General features: G+C 54.5%; 1 protein-coding gene and 1 long non-coding RNA gene across 6 annotated transcripts in view; both read right to left on the minus strand.

Moving 5' to 3' along the window:
- Positions 1–20,848, minus strand: part of dgat1 (diacylglycerol O-acyltransferase 1) — a 44,772-nt gene extending 23,924 nt beyond the window's left edge. The window contains exons 1-17 of one of the 5 annotated variants that reach the window (XM_031904083.1): positions 20,721–20,848; positions 20,476–20,573; positions 19,988–20,438; positions 19,677–19,764; positions 15,892–15,932; positions 10,244–10,329; positions 8,217–8,269; positions 7,862–7,967; positions 7,297–7,425; positions 7,007–7,081; positions 6,830–6,933; positions 6,470–6,508; positions 5,924–5,965; positions 5,328–5,372; positions 5,055–5,167; positions 2,240–2,305; positions 1,988–2,075 (exon numbers count right to left, since the gene is read on the minus strand). In XM_031904083.1, coding sequence (XP_031759943.1) covers positions 1,988–2,075; positions 2,240–2,305; positions 5,055–5,167; positions 5,328–5,372; positions 5,924–5,965; positions 6,470–6,508; positions 6,830–6,933; positions 7,007–7,081; positions 7,297–7,425; positions 7,862–7,967; positions 8,217–8,269; positions 10,244–10,329; positions 15,892–15,932; positions 19,677–19,764; positions 19,988–20,118 — 1,206 coding nt within the window. In that variant the 5' untranslated portion in view covers positions 20,119–20,438; positions 20,476–20,573; positions 20,721–20,848. The other 4 variants (XM_031904085.1, XM_031904084.1, XM_031904086.1 and 1 more) reach the window with 4 other exon arrangements.
- Positions 20,849–20,989: 141 nt separating this feature from the next.
- Positions 20,990–22,196, minus strand: LOC116411585. Its single transcript, XR_004223218.1, has 2 exons — positions 21,475–22,196; positions 20,990–21,229 (listed from the first exon to the last, which is right to left on the minus strand). It is a non-coding gene; the product is annotated as an uncharacterized LOC116411585 (long non-coding RNA).
- Positions 22,197–22,209: the final 13 nt, after the last annotated feature.

Consider the following 22,209-nt stretch of genomic DNA (forward strand, 5'->3'; position numbering starts at 1 on the left):
TGTTAAGGCTAGGGTCAGGGTTGAGGCTAAGGCTAGGGATAAGGCTAGGGTTAGGGTTGAGGCTAGGGTTGGGGTTAAGGCTAGGGTTAGGGTTGAGGCTAGGGTTAGGGTTGGGGTTAAGGCTAGGGATAAGGCTAGGGTTAGGGTTGGGGTTAAGGCTAGGGATAAGGCTAGGGTTAGGGTTGAGGCTAGGGTTGGGGTTAAGGCTAGGGATAAGGCTAGGGTTGGGGTTAAGGCTAGGGTTGGGGCTAGGGTTGGTGTTAAGGCTAGGGATAGGGTTGAGGCTAGGGTTAGGGTTGGGGTTAAGGTAGGGATAAGGCTAGGGTTAGGGTTGGGGTTAAGGCTAGGGATAAGGCTAGGGTTAGGGTTGAGGCTAGGGTTGGGGTTAAGGCTAGGGATAAGGCTAGGGTTAGGGTTGAGGCTAGGCTTAGGGTTGGTGTTAAGGCTAGGGTTGGGGCTAGGGTTGGTGTTAAGGCTAGGGTTAGGGTTGAGGCTAGGGTTAGGGTTGGGGTTAAGGCTAGGGATAAGGCTAGGGTTAGGGTTGAGGCTAGGGTTGGGGTTAAGGCTAGGGATAAGGCTAGGGTTAGGGTTGGGGTTAAGGCTAGGGTTGGTGTTAAGGCTAGGGTTAGGGTTGAGGCTAGGGTTGGTGTTAAGGCTAGGGTTAGGGTTGAGGCTAGGGTTAGGGTTGAGGCTAGGGTTAGGGTTGAGGCTAGGGTTAGGGTTAAGGCTAGGGTTAGGGTTGGGGTTAAGGCTAGGGATAAGGCTAGGGTTAGGGTTGAGGCTAGGGTTGGGGTTAAGGCTAGGGATAAGGCTAGGGTTAGGGTTGAGGCTAGGCTTAGGGTTGGTGTTAAGGCTAGGGTTAGGGTTGAGGCTAGGGTTAGGGTTGAGGCTAGGGTTAGTGTTAAGGCAAAGGTTAAGGTTGAGGCTAGGGTTAGGGTTGAGGCTAGGGTTAGGGTTGAGGCCAGGGTTAGGGTTGAGGCCAGGGTTAGGGTTGAGGCTAGGGTTAGGGTTGAGGCTAGGGTTAGGGTTGAGGCTAGGGTTAAGGTTGAGGCTAGGCTTAGGGTTGAGGCTAGGCTTAGGGTTGAGGCTAGGGTTAGGGTTGAGGCTAGGGTTAGGGTTGAGGCTAGGGCTAGGGTTGAGGTTAAGGCTAGGGTTAGGGTTAAGGCTAGGATTAGGGTTGGGGTTGAGGCTAGGGCTAGGGTTGAGGCTAGGGCTAGGGTTGGGGTTACGGCTAGGGTTGGGGTTACGGCTAGGGTTGGGGTTAAGACAAGGGTTGGGGTTAAGACTAGGGTTGAGGCTAAGGTTAGGGGTTAAGGCTGGGGTTAGGGTTGGGCTTAAGGTTAGGGTTGGGGTTAAGGCTAGGGTTGGGGTTAAGGCTGGGGTTAGGGTTGGGGTTAAGGCTAGGGTTGGGGTTAAGGCTAGGGTTGGGGTTAAGGCTGGGGTTAGGGTTGGGGTTAAGGCTAGGGTTGGGGTTAAGGCTAGGGTTGGGGGCAGTGTATTAGGGTTAGGATAAGCTTTAACCTAACCCTAATGTATCTGCCAGTACCACTGATTCAGGGGGGGGATTCCACAACTTCCCAGCCCCCCTGGTTAGCTTTACCCTGTGCCACAATCAGTTCCTGATTTTCTATCTCTGCAGTTTTACACACTTGTTATAGTGTTTCTATTCATTAAATGCAGCTTCTGCCCCTTCCAATAATGTCTGAGCCCAGTTCTTTGGGTGCAAGTGGTGGCTCCGGGTGTTATTAGGCACAGCAGCTCCACATTTGGAGGGAAGGGCTGGGTGGCGCCGGGTGCAACTGTTCGGGGGTGCCAGGAGCCACCCAAGGCCCAGATACAATAAGAGTGCTGTTATGCGCAGCTCCCTGTGGGGAAAGTACCCCCATGCTTGTACACATGCCCTTCTATGTTACTGAGGGGGTATATGGTGGGTGAGGCAGAACGACCCCCTATCCATAAGCAGAACCCACGGGGCTCGGACACTGACCTCATGAAAGAAAGCCGATGCCAGGAACACCGCTGCCTGTGCCGCCCATCGGGAAACGCCCCTCCTCAACATTGGTTTGTAAAAGTGCCTGGAATAGAAACATGGGAGCCGGGTGATTATACACTACGCACAGCTATGGGTGGGCCCCCGACACCCACACGCTTCTGTTCTTATATGGATCCCAACACACAGCCATATATATATATATACCCCCATCGTGCCCCCCGCCGATCCCTTTGCCCATTAACCTACCTGAGACACCACCTGTGCACCGGAATGTTCCAGTTCTGCCAGAAATACGTGACGGTTTCCGAGTTCCTTTGGAATAAGGAGAAGTTTGTACATTAAAAATAAAATGGGGCGGCCCGGTCAGAACAAGCTGGCAGGTTAGTAAATAGGCTAAATGGCAACTGTTTGTTCAAGAACCTACTGGGAATGGGGATCTCTAACACTGAACTCTAGCATTGGCATGGGGGGGCATTTAGGGAATAGGGATCATAACATGGGCTCCTTTGGGATAATGTTGCACAGACAGCTCTATAAGGGGGGAACTAAGGCACTAAAGAGGGGCAACTGAGCCAGTATAGGGGTAAGTGTGCCAGTATAGGGGTAAGTGTGCCAGTATAGGGGCATCTCTGCAATGTATTAACTGGGAAAGGGTTCTCACGGGGTTAAACACAGAGGGAAATGCAATATCTTTATAATGTTGCTTAGCAAGTATACAGGTCTGTATATTCCCCTTGTAAGCAAGGAGAGGTGGGGCTAAGCCAAGGAGAGGCGGGGCTAAGCCAAGGAGAGGCGGGGCTACCGCAGGGGTCAGTCCTTGGGCCAGTGTGGTTAGGGGGGTACCGCAGGGGTCAGTCCTTGGGCCAGTGTGGTTAGGGGGGTACCGCAGGGGTCAGTGCTTGGGCCAGTGCTGTTAGGGGGGTACCGCAGGGGTCAGTCCTTGGGCCAGTGTGGTTAGGGGAGTACCGCAGGGGTCAGTCCTTGGGCCAGTGTGGTTAGGGGAGTACCGCAGGGGTCAGTCCTTGGGCCAGTGTGGTTAGGGGAGTACCGCAGGGGTCAGTCCTTGGGCCAGTGCTGTTAGGGGGGGTACCGCAGGGGTCAGTGCTTGGGCCAGTGTGGTTAGGGGGGTACCGCAGGGGTCAGTGCTTGGGCCAGTGTGGTTAGGGGGGTACCGCAGGGGTCAGTCCTTGGGCCAGTGTGGTTAGGGGAGTACCGCAGGGGTCAGTGCTGTTAGGGGAGTACCGCAGGGGTCAGTGCTTGGGCCAGTGTGGTTAGGGGAGTACCGCAGGGGTCAGTGCTGTTAGGGGGGTACCGCAGGGGTCAGTCCTTGGGCCAGTGTGGTTAGGGGGGTACCGCAGGGGTCAGTCCTTGGGCCAGTGTGGTTAGGGGGGTACCGCAGGGGTCAGTGCTTGGGCCAGTGTGGTTAGGGGAGTACCGCAGGGGTCAGTGCTGTTAGGGGGGTACCGCAGGGGTCAGTCCTTGGGCCAGTGTGGTTAGGGGGGTACCGCAGGGGTCAGTCCTTGGGCCAGTGTGGTTAGGGGGGTACCGCAGGGGTCAGTGCTTGGGCCAGTGTGGTTAGGGGAGTACCGCAGGGGTCAGTGCTTGGGCCCAGTGTGGTTAGGGGGGTACCGCAGGGGTCAGTGCTTGGGCCAGTGTGGTTAGGGGGGTACCGCAGGGGTCAGTCCTTGGGCCAGTGTGGTTAGTGGGTACCGCAGGGGTCAGTCCTTGGGCCAGTGTGGTTAGGGGGTACCGCAGGGGTCAGTCCTTGGGCCTTTGCTTTTTAATATATGCAATATCTTTATAATGTTGCTTAGCAAGTATACAGGTCTGTATATTCCCCTTGTAAGCAAGGAGAGGTGGGGCTAAGCCAAGGAGAGGCGGGGCTAAGCCAAGGAGAGGCGGGGCTACCGCAGGGGTCAGTCCTTGGGCCAGTGTGTTAGGGGGGTACCGCAGGGGTCAGTCCTTGGGCCAGTGCTGTTAGGGGGGGTACCGCAGGGGTCAGTGCTTGGGCCAGTGTGGTTAGGGGGGTACCGCAGGGGTCAGTGCTTGGGCCAGTGTGGTTAGGGGGGTACCGCAGGGTCAGTGCTTGGGCCAGTGCTGTTAGGGGGGTACCGCAGGGGTCAGTCCTTGGGCCAGTGTGGTTAGTGGGTACCGCAGGGGTCAGTCCTTGGGCCAGTGTGGTTAGGGGGTACCGCAGGGGTCAGTCCTTGGGCCTTTGCTTTTTAATATATGCAATATCTTTATAATGTTGCTTAGCAAGTATACAGGTCAGTCCTTGGGCCAGTGTGGTTAGGGGAGTACCGCAGGGGTCAGTGCTGTTAGGGGAGTACCGCAGGGGTCAGTGCTTGGGCCAGTGTGGTTAGGGGAGTACCGCAGGGGTCAGTGCTGTTAGGGGGTACCGCAGGGGTCAGTCCTTGGGCCAGTGTGGTTAGGGGGGTACCGCAGGGGTCAGTCCTTGGGCCAGTGTGGTTAGGGGGGTACCGCAGGGGTCAGTGCTTGGGCCAGTGTGGTTAGGGGAGTACCGCAGGGGTCAGTGCTGTTAGGGGGTACCGCAGGGGTCAGTCCTTGGGCCAGTGTGGTTAGGGGGGTACCGCAGGGGTCAGTCCTTGGGCCAGTGTGGTTAGGGGGGTACCGCAGGGGTCAGTGCTTGGGCCAGTGTGGTTAGGGGAGTACCGCAGGGGTCAGTGCTTGGGCCAGTGTGGTTAGGGGGGTACCGCAGGGGTCAGTGCTTGGGCCAGTGTGGTTAGGGGGGTACCGCAGGGGTCAGTCCTTGGGCCAGTGTGGTTAGTGGGTACCGCAGGGGTCAGTCCTTGGGCCAGTGTGGTTAGGGGGTACCGCAGGGGTCAGTCCTTGGGCCTTTGCTTTTTAACTTGTTTATGAATGACCTGGAGGTGGGCATAGACAGTACTGTTTCTATTTTCACTGATGATACTAAATTGTGCAAAACTTTAAGTTCCATGCAGGATGTGCCGCTTATCACTTATGGCCTCCATGGCAGGAAGAGGCGGCTGCCAGTGGTGCCCAAACAGAAAGCCATGGCAGCTAAAGGACTTGCCCTTACCACCAGTCCCGGTAGAACTCGCGGTCCCCGAAGCGCATGATTTCAGCAACAAAGTTCATGGAGGAATGGAAGAACCAGTAGAAGAAGATCAGCCAGATGAGATGATTGGGGACCTGAGGAGGCACGAAGTCAGGCTTGGGGGATTACTGAGGGCAAGGATATGGGGTATTATACATGGAGGGGTGGGGGGATGGAAAGAATAGGAAATAAGGGGGAGTGGGGGAGGAAGCCCAGCCCAATCCTGGGGTCTAGCAGCACCGGGAGGGGACTCACCGCCAATTTAAGGAGGCGCTCAATGATTCGGGAGTAGTCCATGTCCTGGGGGAGAGAAGGAAAAGTTACCACACAAAGTTACCACACACACCTGTAGTGAATGGTTACTCGCCGCCCTACTGCCCATACCAAGATGGCGGCTGGGTGGAGGCATGCATGGCACAGTATTTGTAAGGGTGGGCGTCTGTATTTACGCCATAAGAACACAGTAATTGGTGCCATTATCAGCTCAATGGGGGGGTGGATGTGGATAAAATGTATATTAATTGGCTATTTGTTTAGCACTTTATAATCAGACCCTCAGCTTCATAACCCTGTATGGGGTCTGTGGGCACCCTGGGCAGGGTGGCAGGAATCTCTGTCACTTGACCAATCATGTCTCTCTTACAGATTGGTACTGGCCAGATGATCATTATGTATGATACATGAGGCTGCCGCACTCGGTGCCAATGAAAGTATCTCAGCAAGCACCGAGGGGTAACTGGCAGCCCACGGGGGGGGGTGGTAACGGTGCCCCTGGTTAGATACACACATGGCCAACAGTGAGCTGGCTCTCTGCCCAAAGACTTTGTGGGTACTAACTGGCATCAACTTACCCGGAATGGTTTCATGGAGTTCTGAATGGTCGGAACCATCCACTGGAAAACAAGGAGAAATGCACATTAGGGCTCAACCAACTCACCTACTGACGTGTGTGTGTCTAGGGGGCAATAAATCCATGCACCGATAGGCTTATTCACTAGGAAACAGTAGAGCGGCCATGTTGGGCAGCTGTGTCTGTGTGAGGGGGCAATAAATCCATGCACCGATAGGCTTATTCACTAGGAAACAGTAGAGCGGCCATGTTGGGCAGCTGTGTCTGTGTGAGGGGGCAATAAATCCATGCACCGATAGGCTTATTCACTAGGGAATGTTAGAGCGGCCATGTTGGGCAGCTGTGTCTGGGTGAGGGGGCAATAAATCCATGCACTGATAGGTTTATTCACTAGGGAATGTTAGAGCGGCCATTTTGGGAGGCAGTATGAGTGGGTGGTGCCCTGAAAGCCTGCAGTGCTGGGGTTAATTCAATGGGAGACATTCTGGATGCCATGATTAATGCCCACTGGCCCATGCTGCATTGGGCCAGGCCCATAAGTACTTACCTGCTGGATGAGGCCAACCAGGAGCTGCATAATAAACAGCTGCAAAGAGAGCAGAGTGTTAGCCCCCTGGGGGGTGGGAAATGAACCCCTCAGTTTGGGCCCCCAGTAATGATAGATTACAGCATAACCCCATCAGTGTGATAGGTAGGTGTTATAGGTACCCACAGTATTTGGGGTAATAGAGTTGGGGCACACAGGGCATTAAGGAGAGACTGGGGGCAGTGGGGGTACAAAGTAAATAAGGGGGGGTTAGAGGAATCCTGCACAAGAGCAGCAGATGCCTACAAACCCCTGATAACGCTCAATATACCCGCCCCCATCTTCCAAAGCCCCTCCCTCCCCACTGCACATCCTGCTCACCATCTCCACAAGGCGGCGCAGAAGGAACCTCTTGCGAATCCGGGGGGAGCGTGGGAAGTTCAGCTCATAGCAGAGGGTGGGGGCAAGCATGAAATAATAAATATCTGCAGGAAGGAAATGCAATCGGTGAGCTCTGTATAAACGGAGAAGAGGGGGCCCCTCCAGCTCTGCTCTTACCTCTGTGTGTCAGGTTGCCGGGGTACGACACCTCCTTCCTCGATACCTCACCATTGGCTTTGGGAATCAGTGGAACTGTAATACACAGACAGGGACTAGTGGCAGCGCCGTGACTGCACTGACATCCAACATGGCTGCTTAGTCTTAGCCCCAGCCTTCCGCATCACTCACACCCTGCTATACAGACTGGGGGGAGACGGGGGCTGGTGGGTAAGACACTGGGGGGGCACAGGACAGGATTTGAGGGGCACAGGGGTGGGAAGCAAAGAAGATTCTATAACAGAACTCACCTGACTGAGAGCGACCCAGTGCCTGGGTCTGTGCCAGTCTCCTCTCCCTGCACCAGTGATTCACCTCCATGTAGGAGTAGAGTTTCAGGAAGAGTATGGTATAAACCCCAAGGGCAAACACTGCCCCCACTGCAACACAAAACAGCCATGTCAGATATGCCGGGCAGCCATATTGGCTTGGGGAGGAATCAGTGATCCTAATTGGTCTACACTGATCAGGGTAAAGCATGCTCCTCCCATTATAGGGTGGCAGATATACATTGATAGTTATTTATTTATAGTCATTATTTACACCATTCTCTCTATTGGGGACCCCCCAGGTTTGTAATCCCAGGGGGGAGCTTTTGACTTTCACTATTTCCCATTCCTATGGGGCATTTGCTGTACAAGCTCAGTATAAAATCAGCAGTACCTTCAGTCCCCAGTAGGTGGCACAGTGAGGCAGGGTAATACAGAGAGTATGAAGCAAATAAATGGGTTCTTCAGCAGAGCTCCCTGGGAGGAGTCGGCCCATTTACCCCTCCCTTCCTGCAGCTCATACCTAGGGTTTCCCATTGGCCGTTACCTGGAGTGATGGAGACAACGGTGAACACCACCAGCACCGGGAGGCAGAGGATGGTGAAGAGGAGGAACATGTAGAGCAACTGCCCAACCTGCTCAGAGAACTGGCCCTGTAGTGAGAGACACAGGTTACCCAGCATGCTCTGCAAACAATGTGCCCTCGTGCGCGTGGGGCAGCACAGAGGGTGATTCTGTATCTCACCAGAGCCCTCGGGTTATTATGCACACACACAGCCAAGGAGGAATTAGAGGGAACAAAAAGTCAGTTCCTTGTGGGTTCCCAGTGCAGCACATACACAATGGGGCAGTTGTACCCGACACTGTAGGAGAGATGCGTGTGAGTGTGAGTGTGCACTTACCAACACCAGGCGCCGCTCCAGATGCAGCGCGCACACAATGAACACGTTGGAAACTGAAAGGGAAACCAAAAGTTCATTTTTAGGAACAATCTCTGTCTGAGTATTAGGAGAGGTAGGTGCCCGCTGTCAGTATATAAAGGGGAGAGGTAGGTGCCCGCTGTCAGTATATAAAGGGGGGAGGTAGGTGCCCGCTGTCAGTATATAAAGGGGGAAGGTAGGTGCCCGCTGTCAGTATATAAAGGGGGAAGGTAGGTGCCCGCTGTCAGTATATAAAGGGGAGAAGTAGGTGCCCGCTGTCAGTATATAAAGGGGGAAGGTAGGTGCCCGCTGTCAGTATATAAAGGGGGGAGATAGGTGCCCGCTGTCAGTATATAAAGGGGGAAGGTAGGTGCCCGCTGTCAGTATATAAAGGGGAGAGTTAGGTGCCCGCTGTCAGTATATAAAGGGGGAAGGTAGGTGCCCGCTGTCAGTATATAAAGGGGGGAAGTAGGTGCCCGCTGTCAGTATATAAAGGGGAGAGGTAGGTGCCCGCTGTCAGTATATAAAGGGGGAAGGTAGGTGCCCGCTGTCAGTATATAAAGGGGAGAGTTAGGTGCCCGCTGTCAGTATATAAAGGGGGGAGGTAGGTGCTTGCTGTCAGTATATAAAGGGGGTAGGTGCCCGCTGTCAGTATATAAAGGGGGGAAGTAGGTGCCCGCTGTCAGTATATAAAGGGGAGAGGTAGGTGCCCGGTGTCAGTATATAAAGGGGGGAGGTAGGTGCCCGCTGTCAGTATATAAAGGGGGGGAGGTAGGTGCCCGCTGTCAGTATATAAAGGGGGAGGTAGGTGCCCGCTGTCAGTATATAAAGGGGAGAGGTAGGTGCCCACTGTCAGTATATAAAGGGGGGAGGTAGGTGCTTGCTGTCAGTATATAAAGGGGAGAGGTAGGTGCCCACTGTCAGTATATAAAGGGGGGAGGTAGGTGCTTGCTGTCAGTATATAAAGGGGAGAGGTAGGTGCCCGCTTTCAGTATATAAAGGGGAGAGGTAGGTGCCCGCTGTCAGTATATAAAGGGGAGAGGTAGGTGCCCGCTTTCAGTATATAAAGGGGAGAGGTAGGTGCCCGCTGTCAGTATATAAAGGGGGGAGGTAGGTGCCCGCTGTCAGTATATAAAGGGGAGAGGTAGGTGCCCGCTGTCAGTATATAAAGGGGGGAGGTAGGTGCCCGCTGTCAGTATATAAAGGGGGGAGGTAGGTGCCCGCTGTCAGTATATAAAGGGGGGAGGTAGGTGCCCTTATGCTAGAGAAAGGAGGAAAGAAAAACTGTAAGGTTCTCAGAGCAGGATAATCCTGAATTATGGAGCAAGAAGAGGACAGGGCACCCAACTGATGGGATTTTAGGTGGGTAGGGGTATGGCCAGGGCAGATTGGGGTATGGCCAGGGCAGATTGGGGGCAGGCCTGTCATTTTTAAAGGAAAAGGAAAGGCATTCTGGCAAGTTACTGCCAACAGATTAGCCACATTAGCGCCACCTAGAGCCCTATATTTATTCTGCAGAAAGCGTTACCTGCCTGAGTAACAGCCCTAGCAGCTCCCTCTGGTGGTTTAAGATAGCAGCTGCCATTTTAGCTTGGACTCAGTAGCTTCCTGCTGCAGCTCAGATTACAGCAGAGTGGGGAGGGAGAGAGAGGAGCAAACTGAGCAGACTCATGCCGTGCCCTGAAGGATCTTTCTGAGACAGGAAGTCTGACACAGAGGAACATGTGAGACAAAAGGAGACAAGAAATCCTGTGTTTCTTTTGATAGAGGACTCGTTGCAGCTGTGAGTGCTTATGGCTGTATTTACATAGAGCTTTCTGATAAAGCGGCTGAGTTTGTACCTTTCCTTCCCCTTTAAATATTAGGAGTAATAGAGTAAGAGGTAGGTGCCCTACTGTCAGTACTGGGGGGCTAATTGGGCTCAGGCAGGTAAGTTACAAACAAGGCAATAATTCTAGGATTGATATGTGGCACTCGGGGTCCCTAACAGGAGCCCCAGAGAAACTTACCCAGTACCAGGCAGAGTGCCGGCCAGCTATAGGGGTCCTGAACAAACAGGGAAACCACCTGGATGGGATCCACCAATATCCCGTACCTGGGGGGGGAGGAAACAGTCATCAACACATGGGGGTACATAAGCAGGTCAGCCGCTACACCCCAAACCCATACAAACCCACTGGCCATACAGCGGCCCTCTAACCCCAATCCCATGCACTCTCACTGGCCATACAGCAGCCCTCTAACCCCAAACCCATACACTCTCACTGGCCATACAGCAGCCCTCTAACCCCAATCCCATGCACTCTCACTGGCCATACAGCGGCCCTCTAACCCCAATCCCAGGCACTCTCACTGGCCATACAGCGGCCCTCTAACCCCAATCCCATGCACTCTCACTGGCCATACAGCGGCCCTCTAACCCCAATCCCATGCACTCTCACTGGCCATACAGCGGCCCTCTAACCCCAATCCCATGCACTCTCCTGGCCATACAGCGGCCCTCTAACCCCAATCCCATGCACTCTCCCTGGCCATACAGCGGCCCTCTAACCCCAATCCCATGCACTCTCACTGGCCATACAGCGGCCCTCTAACCCCAAACCCATGCACTCTCACTGGCCATACAGCGGCCCTCTAACCCCAATCCCATGCACTCTCACTGGCCATACAGCGGCCCTCTAACCCCAATCCCATGCACTCTCACTGGCCATACAGCGGCCCTCTAACCCCAATCCCATGCACTCTCACTGGCCATACAGCGGCCCTCTAACCCCAATCCCATGCACTCTCACTGGCCATACAGCGGCCCTCTAACCCCAAACCCATGCACTCTCACTGGCCATACAGCGGCCCTCTAACCCCAAACCCATACAAACCCACTAGCCATACAGCGGCCCTCTAACCCCAATCCCATGCACTCTCACTGGCCATACAGCGGCCCTCTAACCCCAAACCCATACAAACCCACTGGCCATACAGTGGCCCTCTAACCCCAAACCCATACAAACCCACTGGCCATACAGTGGCCCTCTAACCCCAAACCCATACAAACCCACTGGCCATACAGCGGCCCTCTAACCCCAAAACCCATGCACTCTCACTGGCCATACAGCAGCCCTCTAACCCCAATCCCATGCACTCTCACTGGCCATACAGCGGCCCTCTAACCCCAATCCCATGCACTCTCACTGGCCATACAGCAGCCCTCTAACCCCAATCCCATGCACTCTCACTGGCCATACAGCGGCCCTCTAACCCCAATCCCATGCACTCTCACTGGCCATACAGCGGCCCTCTAACCCCAATCCCATGCACTCTCACTGGCCATACAGCGGCCCTCTAACCCCAATCCCATGCACTCTCACTGGCCATACAGCGGCCCTCTAAACCCCAATCCCATGCACTCTCACTGGCCATACAGCGGCCCTCTAACCCCAATCCCATGCACTCTCACTGGCCATACAGCGGCCCTCTAACCCCAATCCCATGCACTCTCACTGGCCATACAGCGGCCCTCTAACCCCAATCCCATGCACTCTCACTGGCCATACAGCGGCCCTCTAACCCCAATCCCATGCACTCTCACTGGCCATACAGCGGCCCTCTAACCCCAATCCCATGCACTCTCACTGGCCATACAGCGGCCCTCTAACCCCAATCCCATGCACTCTCACTGGCCATACAGCGGCCCTCTAACCCCAATCCCATGCACTCTCACTGGCCATACAGCGGCCCTCTAACCCCAATCCCATGCACTCTCACTGGCCATACAGCGGCCCTCTAACCCCAATCCCATGCACTCTCACTGGCCATACAGCGGCCCTCTAACCCCAATCCCATGCACTCTCACTGGCCATACAGCGGCCCTCTAACCCCAATCCCATGCACTCTCACTGGCCATACAGCGGCCCTCTAACCCCAAACCCATGCACTCTCACTGGCCATACAGCGGCCCTCTAACCCCAAACCCATACAAACCCACTGGCCATACAGCGGCCCTCTAACCCCAATCCCATGCACTCTTACTGGCCATACAGCGGCCCTCTAACCCCAAACCCATGCACTCTCACTGGCCATACAGCGGCCCTCTAACCCCAATCCCATGCACTCTCACTGGCCATACAGCGGCCCTCTAACCCCAATCCCATGCACTCTCACTGGCCATACAGTGGCCCTCTAACCCCAAACCCATACAAACCCACTGGCCATACAGTGGCCCTCTAACCCCAAACACATACAAACCCACTGGCCATACAGCGGCCCTCTAACCCCAATCCCATGCACTCTCACTGGCCATACAGCGGCCCTCTAACCCCAATCCCATGCACTCTCACTGGCCATACAGCGGCCCTCTAACCCCAAACCCATACAAACCCACTGGCCATACAGCGGCCCTCTAACCCCAAACCCATGCACTCTCACTGGCCATACAGCGGCCCTCTAACCCCAATCCCATGCACTCTCACTGGCCATACAGCGGCCCTCTAACCCCAATCCCATGCACTCTCACTGGCCATACAGCGGCCCTCTAACCCCAATCCCATGCACTCTCACTGGCCATACAGCGGCCCCTCTAACCCCAATCCCATGCACTCTCACTGGCCATACAGCGCCCTCTAACCCCAATCCCATGCACTCTCACTGGCCATACAGCAGCCCTCTAACCCCAATCCCATGCACTCTCACTGGCCATACAGCGGCCCTCTAACCCCAATCCCATGCACTCTCACTGGCCATACAGCGGCCCTCTAACCCCAATCCCATGCACTCTCACTGGCCATACAGCGGCCCTCTAACCCCAATCCCATGCACTCTCACTGGCCATACAGCGGCCCTCTAACCCCAATCCCATGCACTCTCACTGGCCATACAGCGGCCCTCTAACCCCAATCCCATGCACTCTCACTGGCCATACAGCGGCCCTCTAACCCCAATCCCATGCACTCTCACTGGCCATACAGCGGCCCTCTAACCCCAATCCCATGCACTCTCACTGGCCATACAGCGGCCCTCTAACCCCAATCCCATGCACTCTCACTGGCCATACAGCGGCCCTCTAACCCCAATCCCATGCACTCTCACTGGCCATACAGCGGCCCTCTAACCCCAATCCCATGCACTCTCACTGGCCATACAGCGGCCCTCTAACCCCAATCCCATGCACTCTCACTGGCCATACAGCGGCCCTCTAACCCCAATCCCATGCAAACCCACTGGCCATACAGTGGCCCTCTAACCCCAAACCCATACAAACCCACTGGCCATACAGTGGCCCTCTAACCCCAAACCCATACAAACCCACTGGCCATACAGCGGCCCTCTAACCCCAAACCCATACAAACCCACTGGCCATACAGCGGCCCTCTAACCCCAAACCCATACAAACCCACTGGCCATACAGTGGCCCTCTAACCCCAAACCCATACAAACCCACTGGCCATACAGCGGCCCTCTAACCCCAATCCCATGCACTCTCACTGGCCATACAGCGGCCCTCTAACCCCAATCCCATGCACTGAAGTGGGATCTGGCTTCCCTCTCTCCATGACATCTACAGGAAGCGGTGCCTGAGGAAAGCCAGGAGGATTATCAAAGACTCCAGTCATCCCAGTAACAACTTATTTAAACTGCTCCCGTCAGGCAGGAGGTATGGAAGTATCCAGTCCCGAACCAGCAGGCTGAGGGACAGCTTCTATCATCAGGCCATCAGACTGCTGAACACTGACCAATAGGTCTCATAGACATTACACGGTCACGTATAGTCACTAAGTATTTTTCAATACTTGCTCAATATTAATACTACTGTATTATTCATATGCATATTTATTCTTAAAATTGTACAACACTATTGCTTGTGTAGCTTGCACATAAGAATTTCACTCACATGTACTGTATCTGTGTACCAGTAACGTGATGTGACAATAAAAGTGATTTGATTTGATTTGATAAAGGAACAGTAACACCAAAAAATGAAAGTGTATAAAAGTAACTAAAATATAATGTGCTGCTGCCTGCACTGGTAAAAGTTGTGTGTTTGCTACAGAAACCCTACTATAATTTATATAAATACCCCGCTGTGTAGCCCCGGGGGCAGCCATTCCTGCACCGGTACAGCTGGGGTGTTTGCTACAGAAACCCTACTATAGTTTATATAAATACCCCGCTGTGTAGCCCCGGGGGCAGCCATTCCTGCACTGGTACAGCTGGGGTGTTTGCTACAGAAACCCTACTATAGTTTATATAAATACCCCGCTGTGTAGCCCCGGGGGCAGCCATTCCTGCACTGGTACAGCTGGGGTGTTTGCTACAGAAACCCTACTATAGTTTATATAAATACCCCCGCTGTGTAGCCCCGGGGGCAGCCATTCCTGCACTGGTACAGCTGGGGTGTTTGCTACAGAAACCCTACTATAGTTTATATAAATACCCCGCTGTGTAGCCCCGGGGGCAGCCATTCCTGCACTGGTACAGCTGGGGTGTTTGCTACAGAAACCCTACTATAGTTTATATAAATACCCCCGCTGTGTAGCCCCGGGGGCAGCCATTCCTGCACTGGTACAGCTGGGGTGTTTGCTACAGAAACCCTACTATAGTTTATATAAATACCCCGCTGTGTAGCCCCGGGGGCAGCCATTCCTGCACTGGTACAGCTGGGGTGTTTGCTACAGAAACCCTACTATAGTTTATATAAATACCCCGCTGTGTAGCCCCGGGGGCAGCCATTCCTGCACTGGTACAGCTGGGGTGTTTGCTACAGAAACCCTACTATAGTTTATATAAATACCCCGCTGTGTAGCCCCGGGGGCAGCCATTCCTGCACCGGTACAGCTGGGGTGTTTGCTACAGAAACCCTACTATAGTTTATATAAATACCCCACTGTGTAGCCCCGGGGGCAGCCATTCCTGCACTGGTACAGCTGGGGTGTTTGCTACAGAAACCCTACTATAGTTTATATAAATAACCCGCTGTGTAGCCCCGGGGGCAGCCGTTCCTGCACTGGTACAGCTGGGGTGTTTGTTACAGAAACCCTACTATAGTTTATATAAATACCCCGCTGTGTAGCCCCGGGGGCAGCCATTCCGGCACTGGTACAGCTGGGGTGTTTGCTACAGAAACCCTACTATAGTTTATATAAATACCCCGCTGTGTAGCCCCGGGGGCAGCCGTTCAAAGGAGAAAAGGCCCAAGCACATAGCAGATAAGAGATAAAACACCATTGTATTCTACTGTTATCTGTTATGTAACCTGTGCCTTTTCTCCTTTTTTCCCAGCTTGAACGGCTGCCCCCGGGGCTACACAGCGGGGTATTTATATAAACTATAGTAGGGTTTCTGTAGCAAACACCCCAGCTGTACCAGTGCAGGAATGGCTGCCCCCGGGGCTACACAGCGGGGTATTTATATAAACTATAGTAGGGTTTCTGTAGCAAACACCCCAGCTGTACCAGTGCAGGAACGGCTGCCCCCGGGGCTACACAGCGGGTTATTTATATAAACTATAGTAGGGTTACTGTAGCAAACACACCAGTTTTACCAGTGCAGGGCAACAGTGCATTATATTTTTGGTACTTTAAAGCTCTTTTATTTTTTGGTGTTACTGTTCCTTTAAAGCAGAATCAGGTAAAACAAAAGGGGAAGATAAGAGCCAAACACTCACTTTATTAGGTTCTCCAGGAACAGACGGGCATTGCTCAGAACCTGCCAACAGAATCAGAATAATGATGCACACAGATCCCTCTCACCCCATCTAGGCACAATAACCCCCACCCCCCCCCAAATAGTGGGGCAGACCATCAATATATGATATATACCCCCCCCCCACCTCTCTTCCCTTCTATGTGCCAATGTTCTGCCTGAATGCAATGTGATTGGCTCCCAGCCTGCTCTGCCCAGACTCCCTGCTGGAAGGGGCCACCCTGCCCAATCAGATGTGTAAGCCTGTGTAGGGCACATATGTACGGCAGCCTGACTGGCCAGGAGAGAGGAATGGCAGCAATGTGGCAGAGGGAGTGGCAGCCGCTATCTCTCCTCTCCCAGATCCGGTGACCTTTGGCAGCTGATAAGGAGGCAGTTAATGACACACAGGGGTATTCAGTGCCAGGGTAGTGCCACACACATGTGATGTTCCTGCCTTCCCACACTGGGCAATACGCCGGGCACTGCCACACTGGGCAATATCCCGGGCACTCCCACACTGGGCAATACGCCGGGCACTGCCACACCGGGCAAGACGCTGGGCACTGCAGCACTGGGCAATACACCAGGCACTGCCACTTGGGCACTTTCTGTCCAAATGCAACAACAGTGAGACATTCCATAATGGCCAGGCATTACTAAGATCTCTATATCCCACAGGCCAGTTACACTGGGAGTCCGGCTACAAAGTTACAGGAAAGTCAAGTCTGTTTCTTCTCTATAAAAGGGAAAGGACTGAGTGCATTGGCTGGGCCCTGATGCCTCTCATAGGGGGGACTTGTAATATCCCAGCCTACAGCTTCCATAGGAGCCACAATGCAGAACTAGTTGGCTGGGCTGTAGGGAAGGAAGAGGCCAGTTGGCTGGGCTGTAGGGAAGGAAGAGGCCAGTTGGCTGGGCGGTAGGGAAGGAAGAGGCCAGCTGGCTGGGCTGTAGGGAAGGAAGATAGCTAGTTGGCTGGGCGGTAGGGAAGGAAGAGGCCAGTTGGCTGGGCTGTAGGGAAGGAAGAGGCCAGTTGGCTGGGCTGTAGGGAAGGAAGAGGCCAGTTGGCTGGGCTGTAGGGAAGGAAGAGGCCAGTTGGCTGGGCGGTAGGGAAGGAAGAGGCCAGCTGGCTGGGCTGTAGGGAAGGAAGATAGCTAGTTGGCTGGGCGGTAGGGAAGGAAGAGGCCAGTTGGCTGGGCTGTAGGGAAGGAAGATGGCTAGTTGGCTGGGCGGTAGGGAAGGAAGATGGTTAGTTGGCTGGGCTGTAGGGAAGGAAGATGGTTAGTTGGCTGGGCTGTAGGGAAGGAAGAGGCCAGTTGGCTGGGCGGCAGGGAAGGAAGATGGCTAGTTGGCTGGGCGGTAGGGAAGGAAGATGACTAGTTGGCTGGGCGGTAGGGAAGGAAGATGGTTAGTTGGCTGGGCGGTAGGGAAGGAAGAGGCCAGTTGGCTGGGCGGTAGGGAAGGAAGATGACTAGTTGGCTGGGCGGTAGGGAAGGAAGATGGTTAGTTGGCTGGGCGGTAGGGAAGGAAGATGGCTAGTTGGCTGGGCTGTAGGGAAGGAAGATGGCTAGTTGGCTGGGCGGTAGGGAAGGAAGATGGTTAGTTGGCTGGGCGGTAGGGAAGGAAGATGGCTAGTTGGCTGGGCTGTAGGGAAGGAAGAGGCCAGTTGGCTGGGCGGTAGGGAAGGAAGATGACTAGTTGGCTGGGCGGTAGGGAAGGAAGATGGTTAGTTGGCTGGGCGGTAGGGAAGGAAGAGGCCAGTTGGCTGGGCGGTAGGGAAGGAAGATGACTAGTTGGCTGGGCGGTAGGGAAGGAAGATGGTTAGTTGGCTGGGCTGTAGGGAAGGAAGAGGCCAGTTGGCTGGGCGGTAGGGAAGGAAGAGGCCAGCTGGCTGGGCTTTAGGGAAGGAAGATAGCTAGTTGGCTGGGCGGTAGGGAAGGAAGAGGCCAGTTGGCTGGGCGGTAGGGAAGGAAGATGACTAGTTGGCTGGGCGGTAGGGAAGGAAGATGGTTAGTTGGCTGGGCGGTAGGGAAGGAAGAGGCCAGTTGGCTGGGCGGTAGGGAAGGAAGATGACTAGTTGGCTGGGCGGTAGGGAAGGAAGATGGTTAGTTGGCTGGGCGGTAGGGAAGGAAGATGGCTAGTTGGCTGGGTTGTAGGGAAGGAAGATGGCTAGTTGGCTGGGCGGTAGGGAAGGAAGATGGTTAGTTGGCTGGGCGGTAGGGAAGGAAGATGGCTAGTTGGCTGGGCTGTAGGGAAGGAAGAGGCCAGTTGGCTGGACTGTAGGGAAGGAAGAGGCCAGTTGGCTGGACTGTAGGGAAGGAAGATGGCTAGTTGGCTGGGCTGTAGGGAAGGAAGATGGCTAGTTGGCTGGGCTGTAGGGAAGGAAGATGGCTAGTTGGCTGGGCTGTAGGGAAGGAAGAGGCCAGTTTACAGCACATTTACCTCTTCAAATGTAGATACAGAGCCCCTGACAAAAACAAATAGCCCAGCCCACCCTTTTGGTCTATAGCCTTAAAGCAGGAATCCCCAACGTTTTATACCCGTGAGCCACATTTAAATGGAAAAAGTGTTGGGGAGCAACAAAAGCATGAAAAATGTTCCTGGGGGTGCCAATAAGAGCTGTAATTGGCTATTAGGCAGCCCCTCTGTGGAATGGCAGCCTACAGAAGGCTCTGTTTGACATTATACTTGGTTTTTATGCAACCAAAACTTGCTCAAAACCCAGGAATTTAAAAATAAGCACCTGCTTTTAGGCCATGGGGAGCAACATCCAAGGGGTTGGGGAGCAACATGTTGCTCAAAAGCCACTGGTTGGGGATCACTGCCTTAAAGGGACAGTAACACCAAAAAATGAAAGTGTATAAAAGTAATTACTATATAATGTAATGCTGCCCTGTACTGGTACAACTGGGGTGTTTGCCTCAGAAAAACTACTATAGTTTATATAATAAGCTGCTGTGTAGCCACGGGGGCAGCCATTTACAGGAGAAAAGGCACAGGTTACTTAGCAGATAACAGATAAAACCCCCATTATATTCTACAAAGCTTATCTGTTATCTGCTATGTGCCTGTGCCTTTTCTCCTTTTTTCCAACTTCAATGGCTGCCCCCGTGTTGACATAGCAGCTCATTTATATAAACTATATTAGCGTTTCTGTAGCAAACTTACCAGTTTTACCAGCGCAGGGCAACTGTACATTATATTTTAATTACTTTAAAACACTTTCACTTTTTGGTGTTACTGTTCCTTTAATGGAGAATATTACCGGAACCACCGATTGCTTGCCAAGCCCCAGTCACAGAATCCCCCCTGATGGCCCAGTTACCACCCCCCAGTACACAAGCCCAGCAGTTCCAGGGTAAATTCTGTGCCTTTCCCATAGTGCTGCAGCTTGAAGGTGTGTGGGACCCCCCGGGTACCAACTAGACTGTATGGCATTACTGGATCAGTGGGTCAGTACCTGAGAGCAGCCTTCTTGCTGACATACGGGGCCGCTTTCTATATTATAAGAATGAGACCCACCCAACTGCTTGAGGAATCAGTACATTTAATGGGAGGATACAGGGGGGCAAGGGATTGGGGGCTGCACCTGTTCCTATGGAAGCTGAAGGGTTTCCAAGGAAAGTTGAACTAAATAAAATCCCAGTGCTACTAACCCAGGCCTGGGGTGCCTCACTGTACTGCCTCCCCCCATGTGATATTTACCCCTCCCTTTACCTATGGGCAATGGGTTTAGTAGTTGGGTTGCAGTTGTTCGGTACTTACCAGCATCACCACACACCAGTTTAGGATCCCGCGGTAGTTACTGAACCCGCTGGCAGAACTGAGAAGGGACTCCTGGACCCTGTGACACCTGGATTGGAAGAAGAAAATAAGAAAGGCAGGGATTGGCTGGGGTGTGTCCTTCAGGGGGGAACAATACAACTGCCCCAGAGGGCCAATCTAATATGAGTAACAATAGCAGGGGGGTCACATGGGGAGGGGGGATCCAATGATCCACCCCAAATGCATGTAAACCAATCAAGCGCAGCCCCTATAACTAAGGGTGGGGGGGTTCCCCTTTCCAGCCTGGTTACCTGAAATCAGACTCCCCCCAGCGGGGCTTCTCGTTGCCCCCAGGTTGCTCTTTCTCGGAGGGGCTGTGGCTCACACTCTGGACACGAGTCGCCTTCTTCCTTCGGACTGGGAGAGGATTCTGTTCGGCCATGGTCGGCAAGGGGCGGAGACAACTGAATTTCCTCGGGGGGGGGGGGGGCCCTAAGTACCACGGTCAGCTCCTTTTGTACCAACAGGAACTTACACTGGGGCCTGGCCTGTACCTGGGGCAACTGTCTCCTCACTGGGGCCTGACCCTGGGGCAACACTCACTGGGGCCTGGCCTGTACCTGGGGCAACTGTCTCCTCACTGGGGCCTGGCCTGTACCTGGGGCAACTGTCTCCTCACTGGGGCCTGGCCTGTACCTGGGGCAACTGTCTCCTCACTGGGGCCTGACCCTGGGGCAACACTCACTGGGGCCTGGCCTGTACCTGGGGCAACTGTCTCCTCACTGGGCCTGGCCTGTACCTGGGGCAACTGTCTCCTCACTGGGGCCTGGCCTGTACCTGGGGCAACTGTCTCCTCACTGGGGCCTGTACCTGGGGCAACACTCACTGGGGCCTGACCTGTACCTGGGGCAACTGTCTCCTCACTGGGGCCTGACCCTGGGGCAACTGTCTCCTTACTGGGGTCTGGCCTGTACCTGGGGCAACTGTCTCCTCACTGGGGCCTGGCCTGTACCTGGGGCAACTGTCTCCTCACTGGGACCTGACCCTGGGGCAACACTCACTGGGGCCTGACCCTGGGGTAACACTCACTGGGACCTGACCCTGGGGTAACACTCACTGGGACCTGACCCTGGGGTAACACTCACTGGGGCCTGACCCTGGGGTAACACTCACTGGGGCCTGACCCTGGGGTAACACTCACTGGGGCCTGACCCTGGGGTAACACTCACTGGGGCCTGACCCTGGGGTAACACTCACTGGGACCTGACCCTGGGGTAACACTCACTGGGACCTGACCCTGGGGTAACACTCACTGGGACCTGACCCTGGGGTAACACTCACTGGGGCCTGACCCTGGGGTAACACTCACTGGGGCCTGACACTGGGGCCTGACCCTGGGGCAACACTCACTGGGGTAACACTCACTGGGGCCTGACCCTGGGGTAACACTCACTGGGGCCTGACCCTGGGGTAACACTCACTGGGGTAACACTCACTGGGGCCTGACCCTGGGGTAACACTCACTGGGGTAACACTCACTGGGGTAACACTCACTGGGGGCCTGACCCTGGGGTAACACTCACTGGGGTAACACTCACTGGGGTAACACTCACTGGGGCCTGACCCTGGGGTAACACTCACTGGGGTAACACTCACTGGGGTAACACTCACTGGGGCCTGACCCTGGGGTAACACTCACTGGGGTAACACTCACTGGGGTAACACTCACTGGGGCCTGACCCTGGGGTAACACTCACTGGGGTAACACTCACTGGGGTAACACTCACTGGGGCCTGACCTGGGGTAACACTCACTGGGGTAACACTCACTGGGGTAACACTCACTGGGGCCTGACCCTGGGGTAACACTCACTGGGGTAACACTCACTGGGGTAACACTCACTGGGGCCTGACCCTGGGGTAACACTCACTGGGGTAACACTCACTGGGGTAACACTCACTGGGGCCTGACCCTGGGTAACTAGAAGCCCATTAGCCCTTCCCCATGCCACCAAACCCCTATAGGGCTGTGTCTTTCTGCCACTCCCCTTTTAGGGTCACCCACTTCCTCCTTGCTGTACAGTTGCTGTGCCCCTCCCACCCGGGGTCTCCGGGCCCCTCCCACCCCAGGGCTACTTGCTGAGTGCCACACAGCACTACAGGAGAGGTTATTTCCAGTCGCTCGGTGTCGCTGCCCCAGGCCGGGCGGGTCGGTGTCGCTGCCGGGGTTCCTCTCAGGTAGCTCCGGGATAAGTCAGCGCTACTTCTGCCAACCCCGCCCCTTGGCACAATATTGTCTCTCACAGACCAATAAGCGCACGGGAGGTGGAGACACATAACATCCTTACGCCAATCAGCAGCCAGCTCAAGTTTTATCTCCCGCCCCCGTAACCTCGAAGGACAAGATGTGCAGCCAAGCTGGGCGGAGCCAAGTAGTACGCCCCTCCCACATGTAAACGTTCCGCCTACAGCACATGCCGTTTTCCCGCCCAGCATCCTTCGCCCAATCAGATCTGCAGGGGAAGAGACGGCGA

Source organism: Xenopus tropicalis, chromosome 6 (genome assembly GCF_000004195.4).
Source record: "Xenopus tropicalis strain Nigerian chromosome 6, UCB_Xtro_10.0, whole genome shotgun sequence".
Classification (NCBI taxonomy): domain Eukaryota; kingdom Metazoa; phylum Chordata; class Amphibia; order Anura; family Pipidae; genus Xenopus; species Xenopus tropicalis.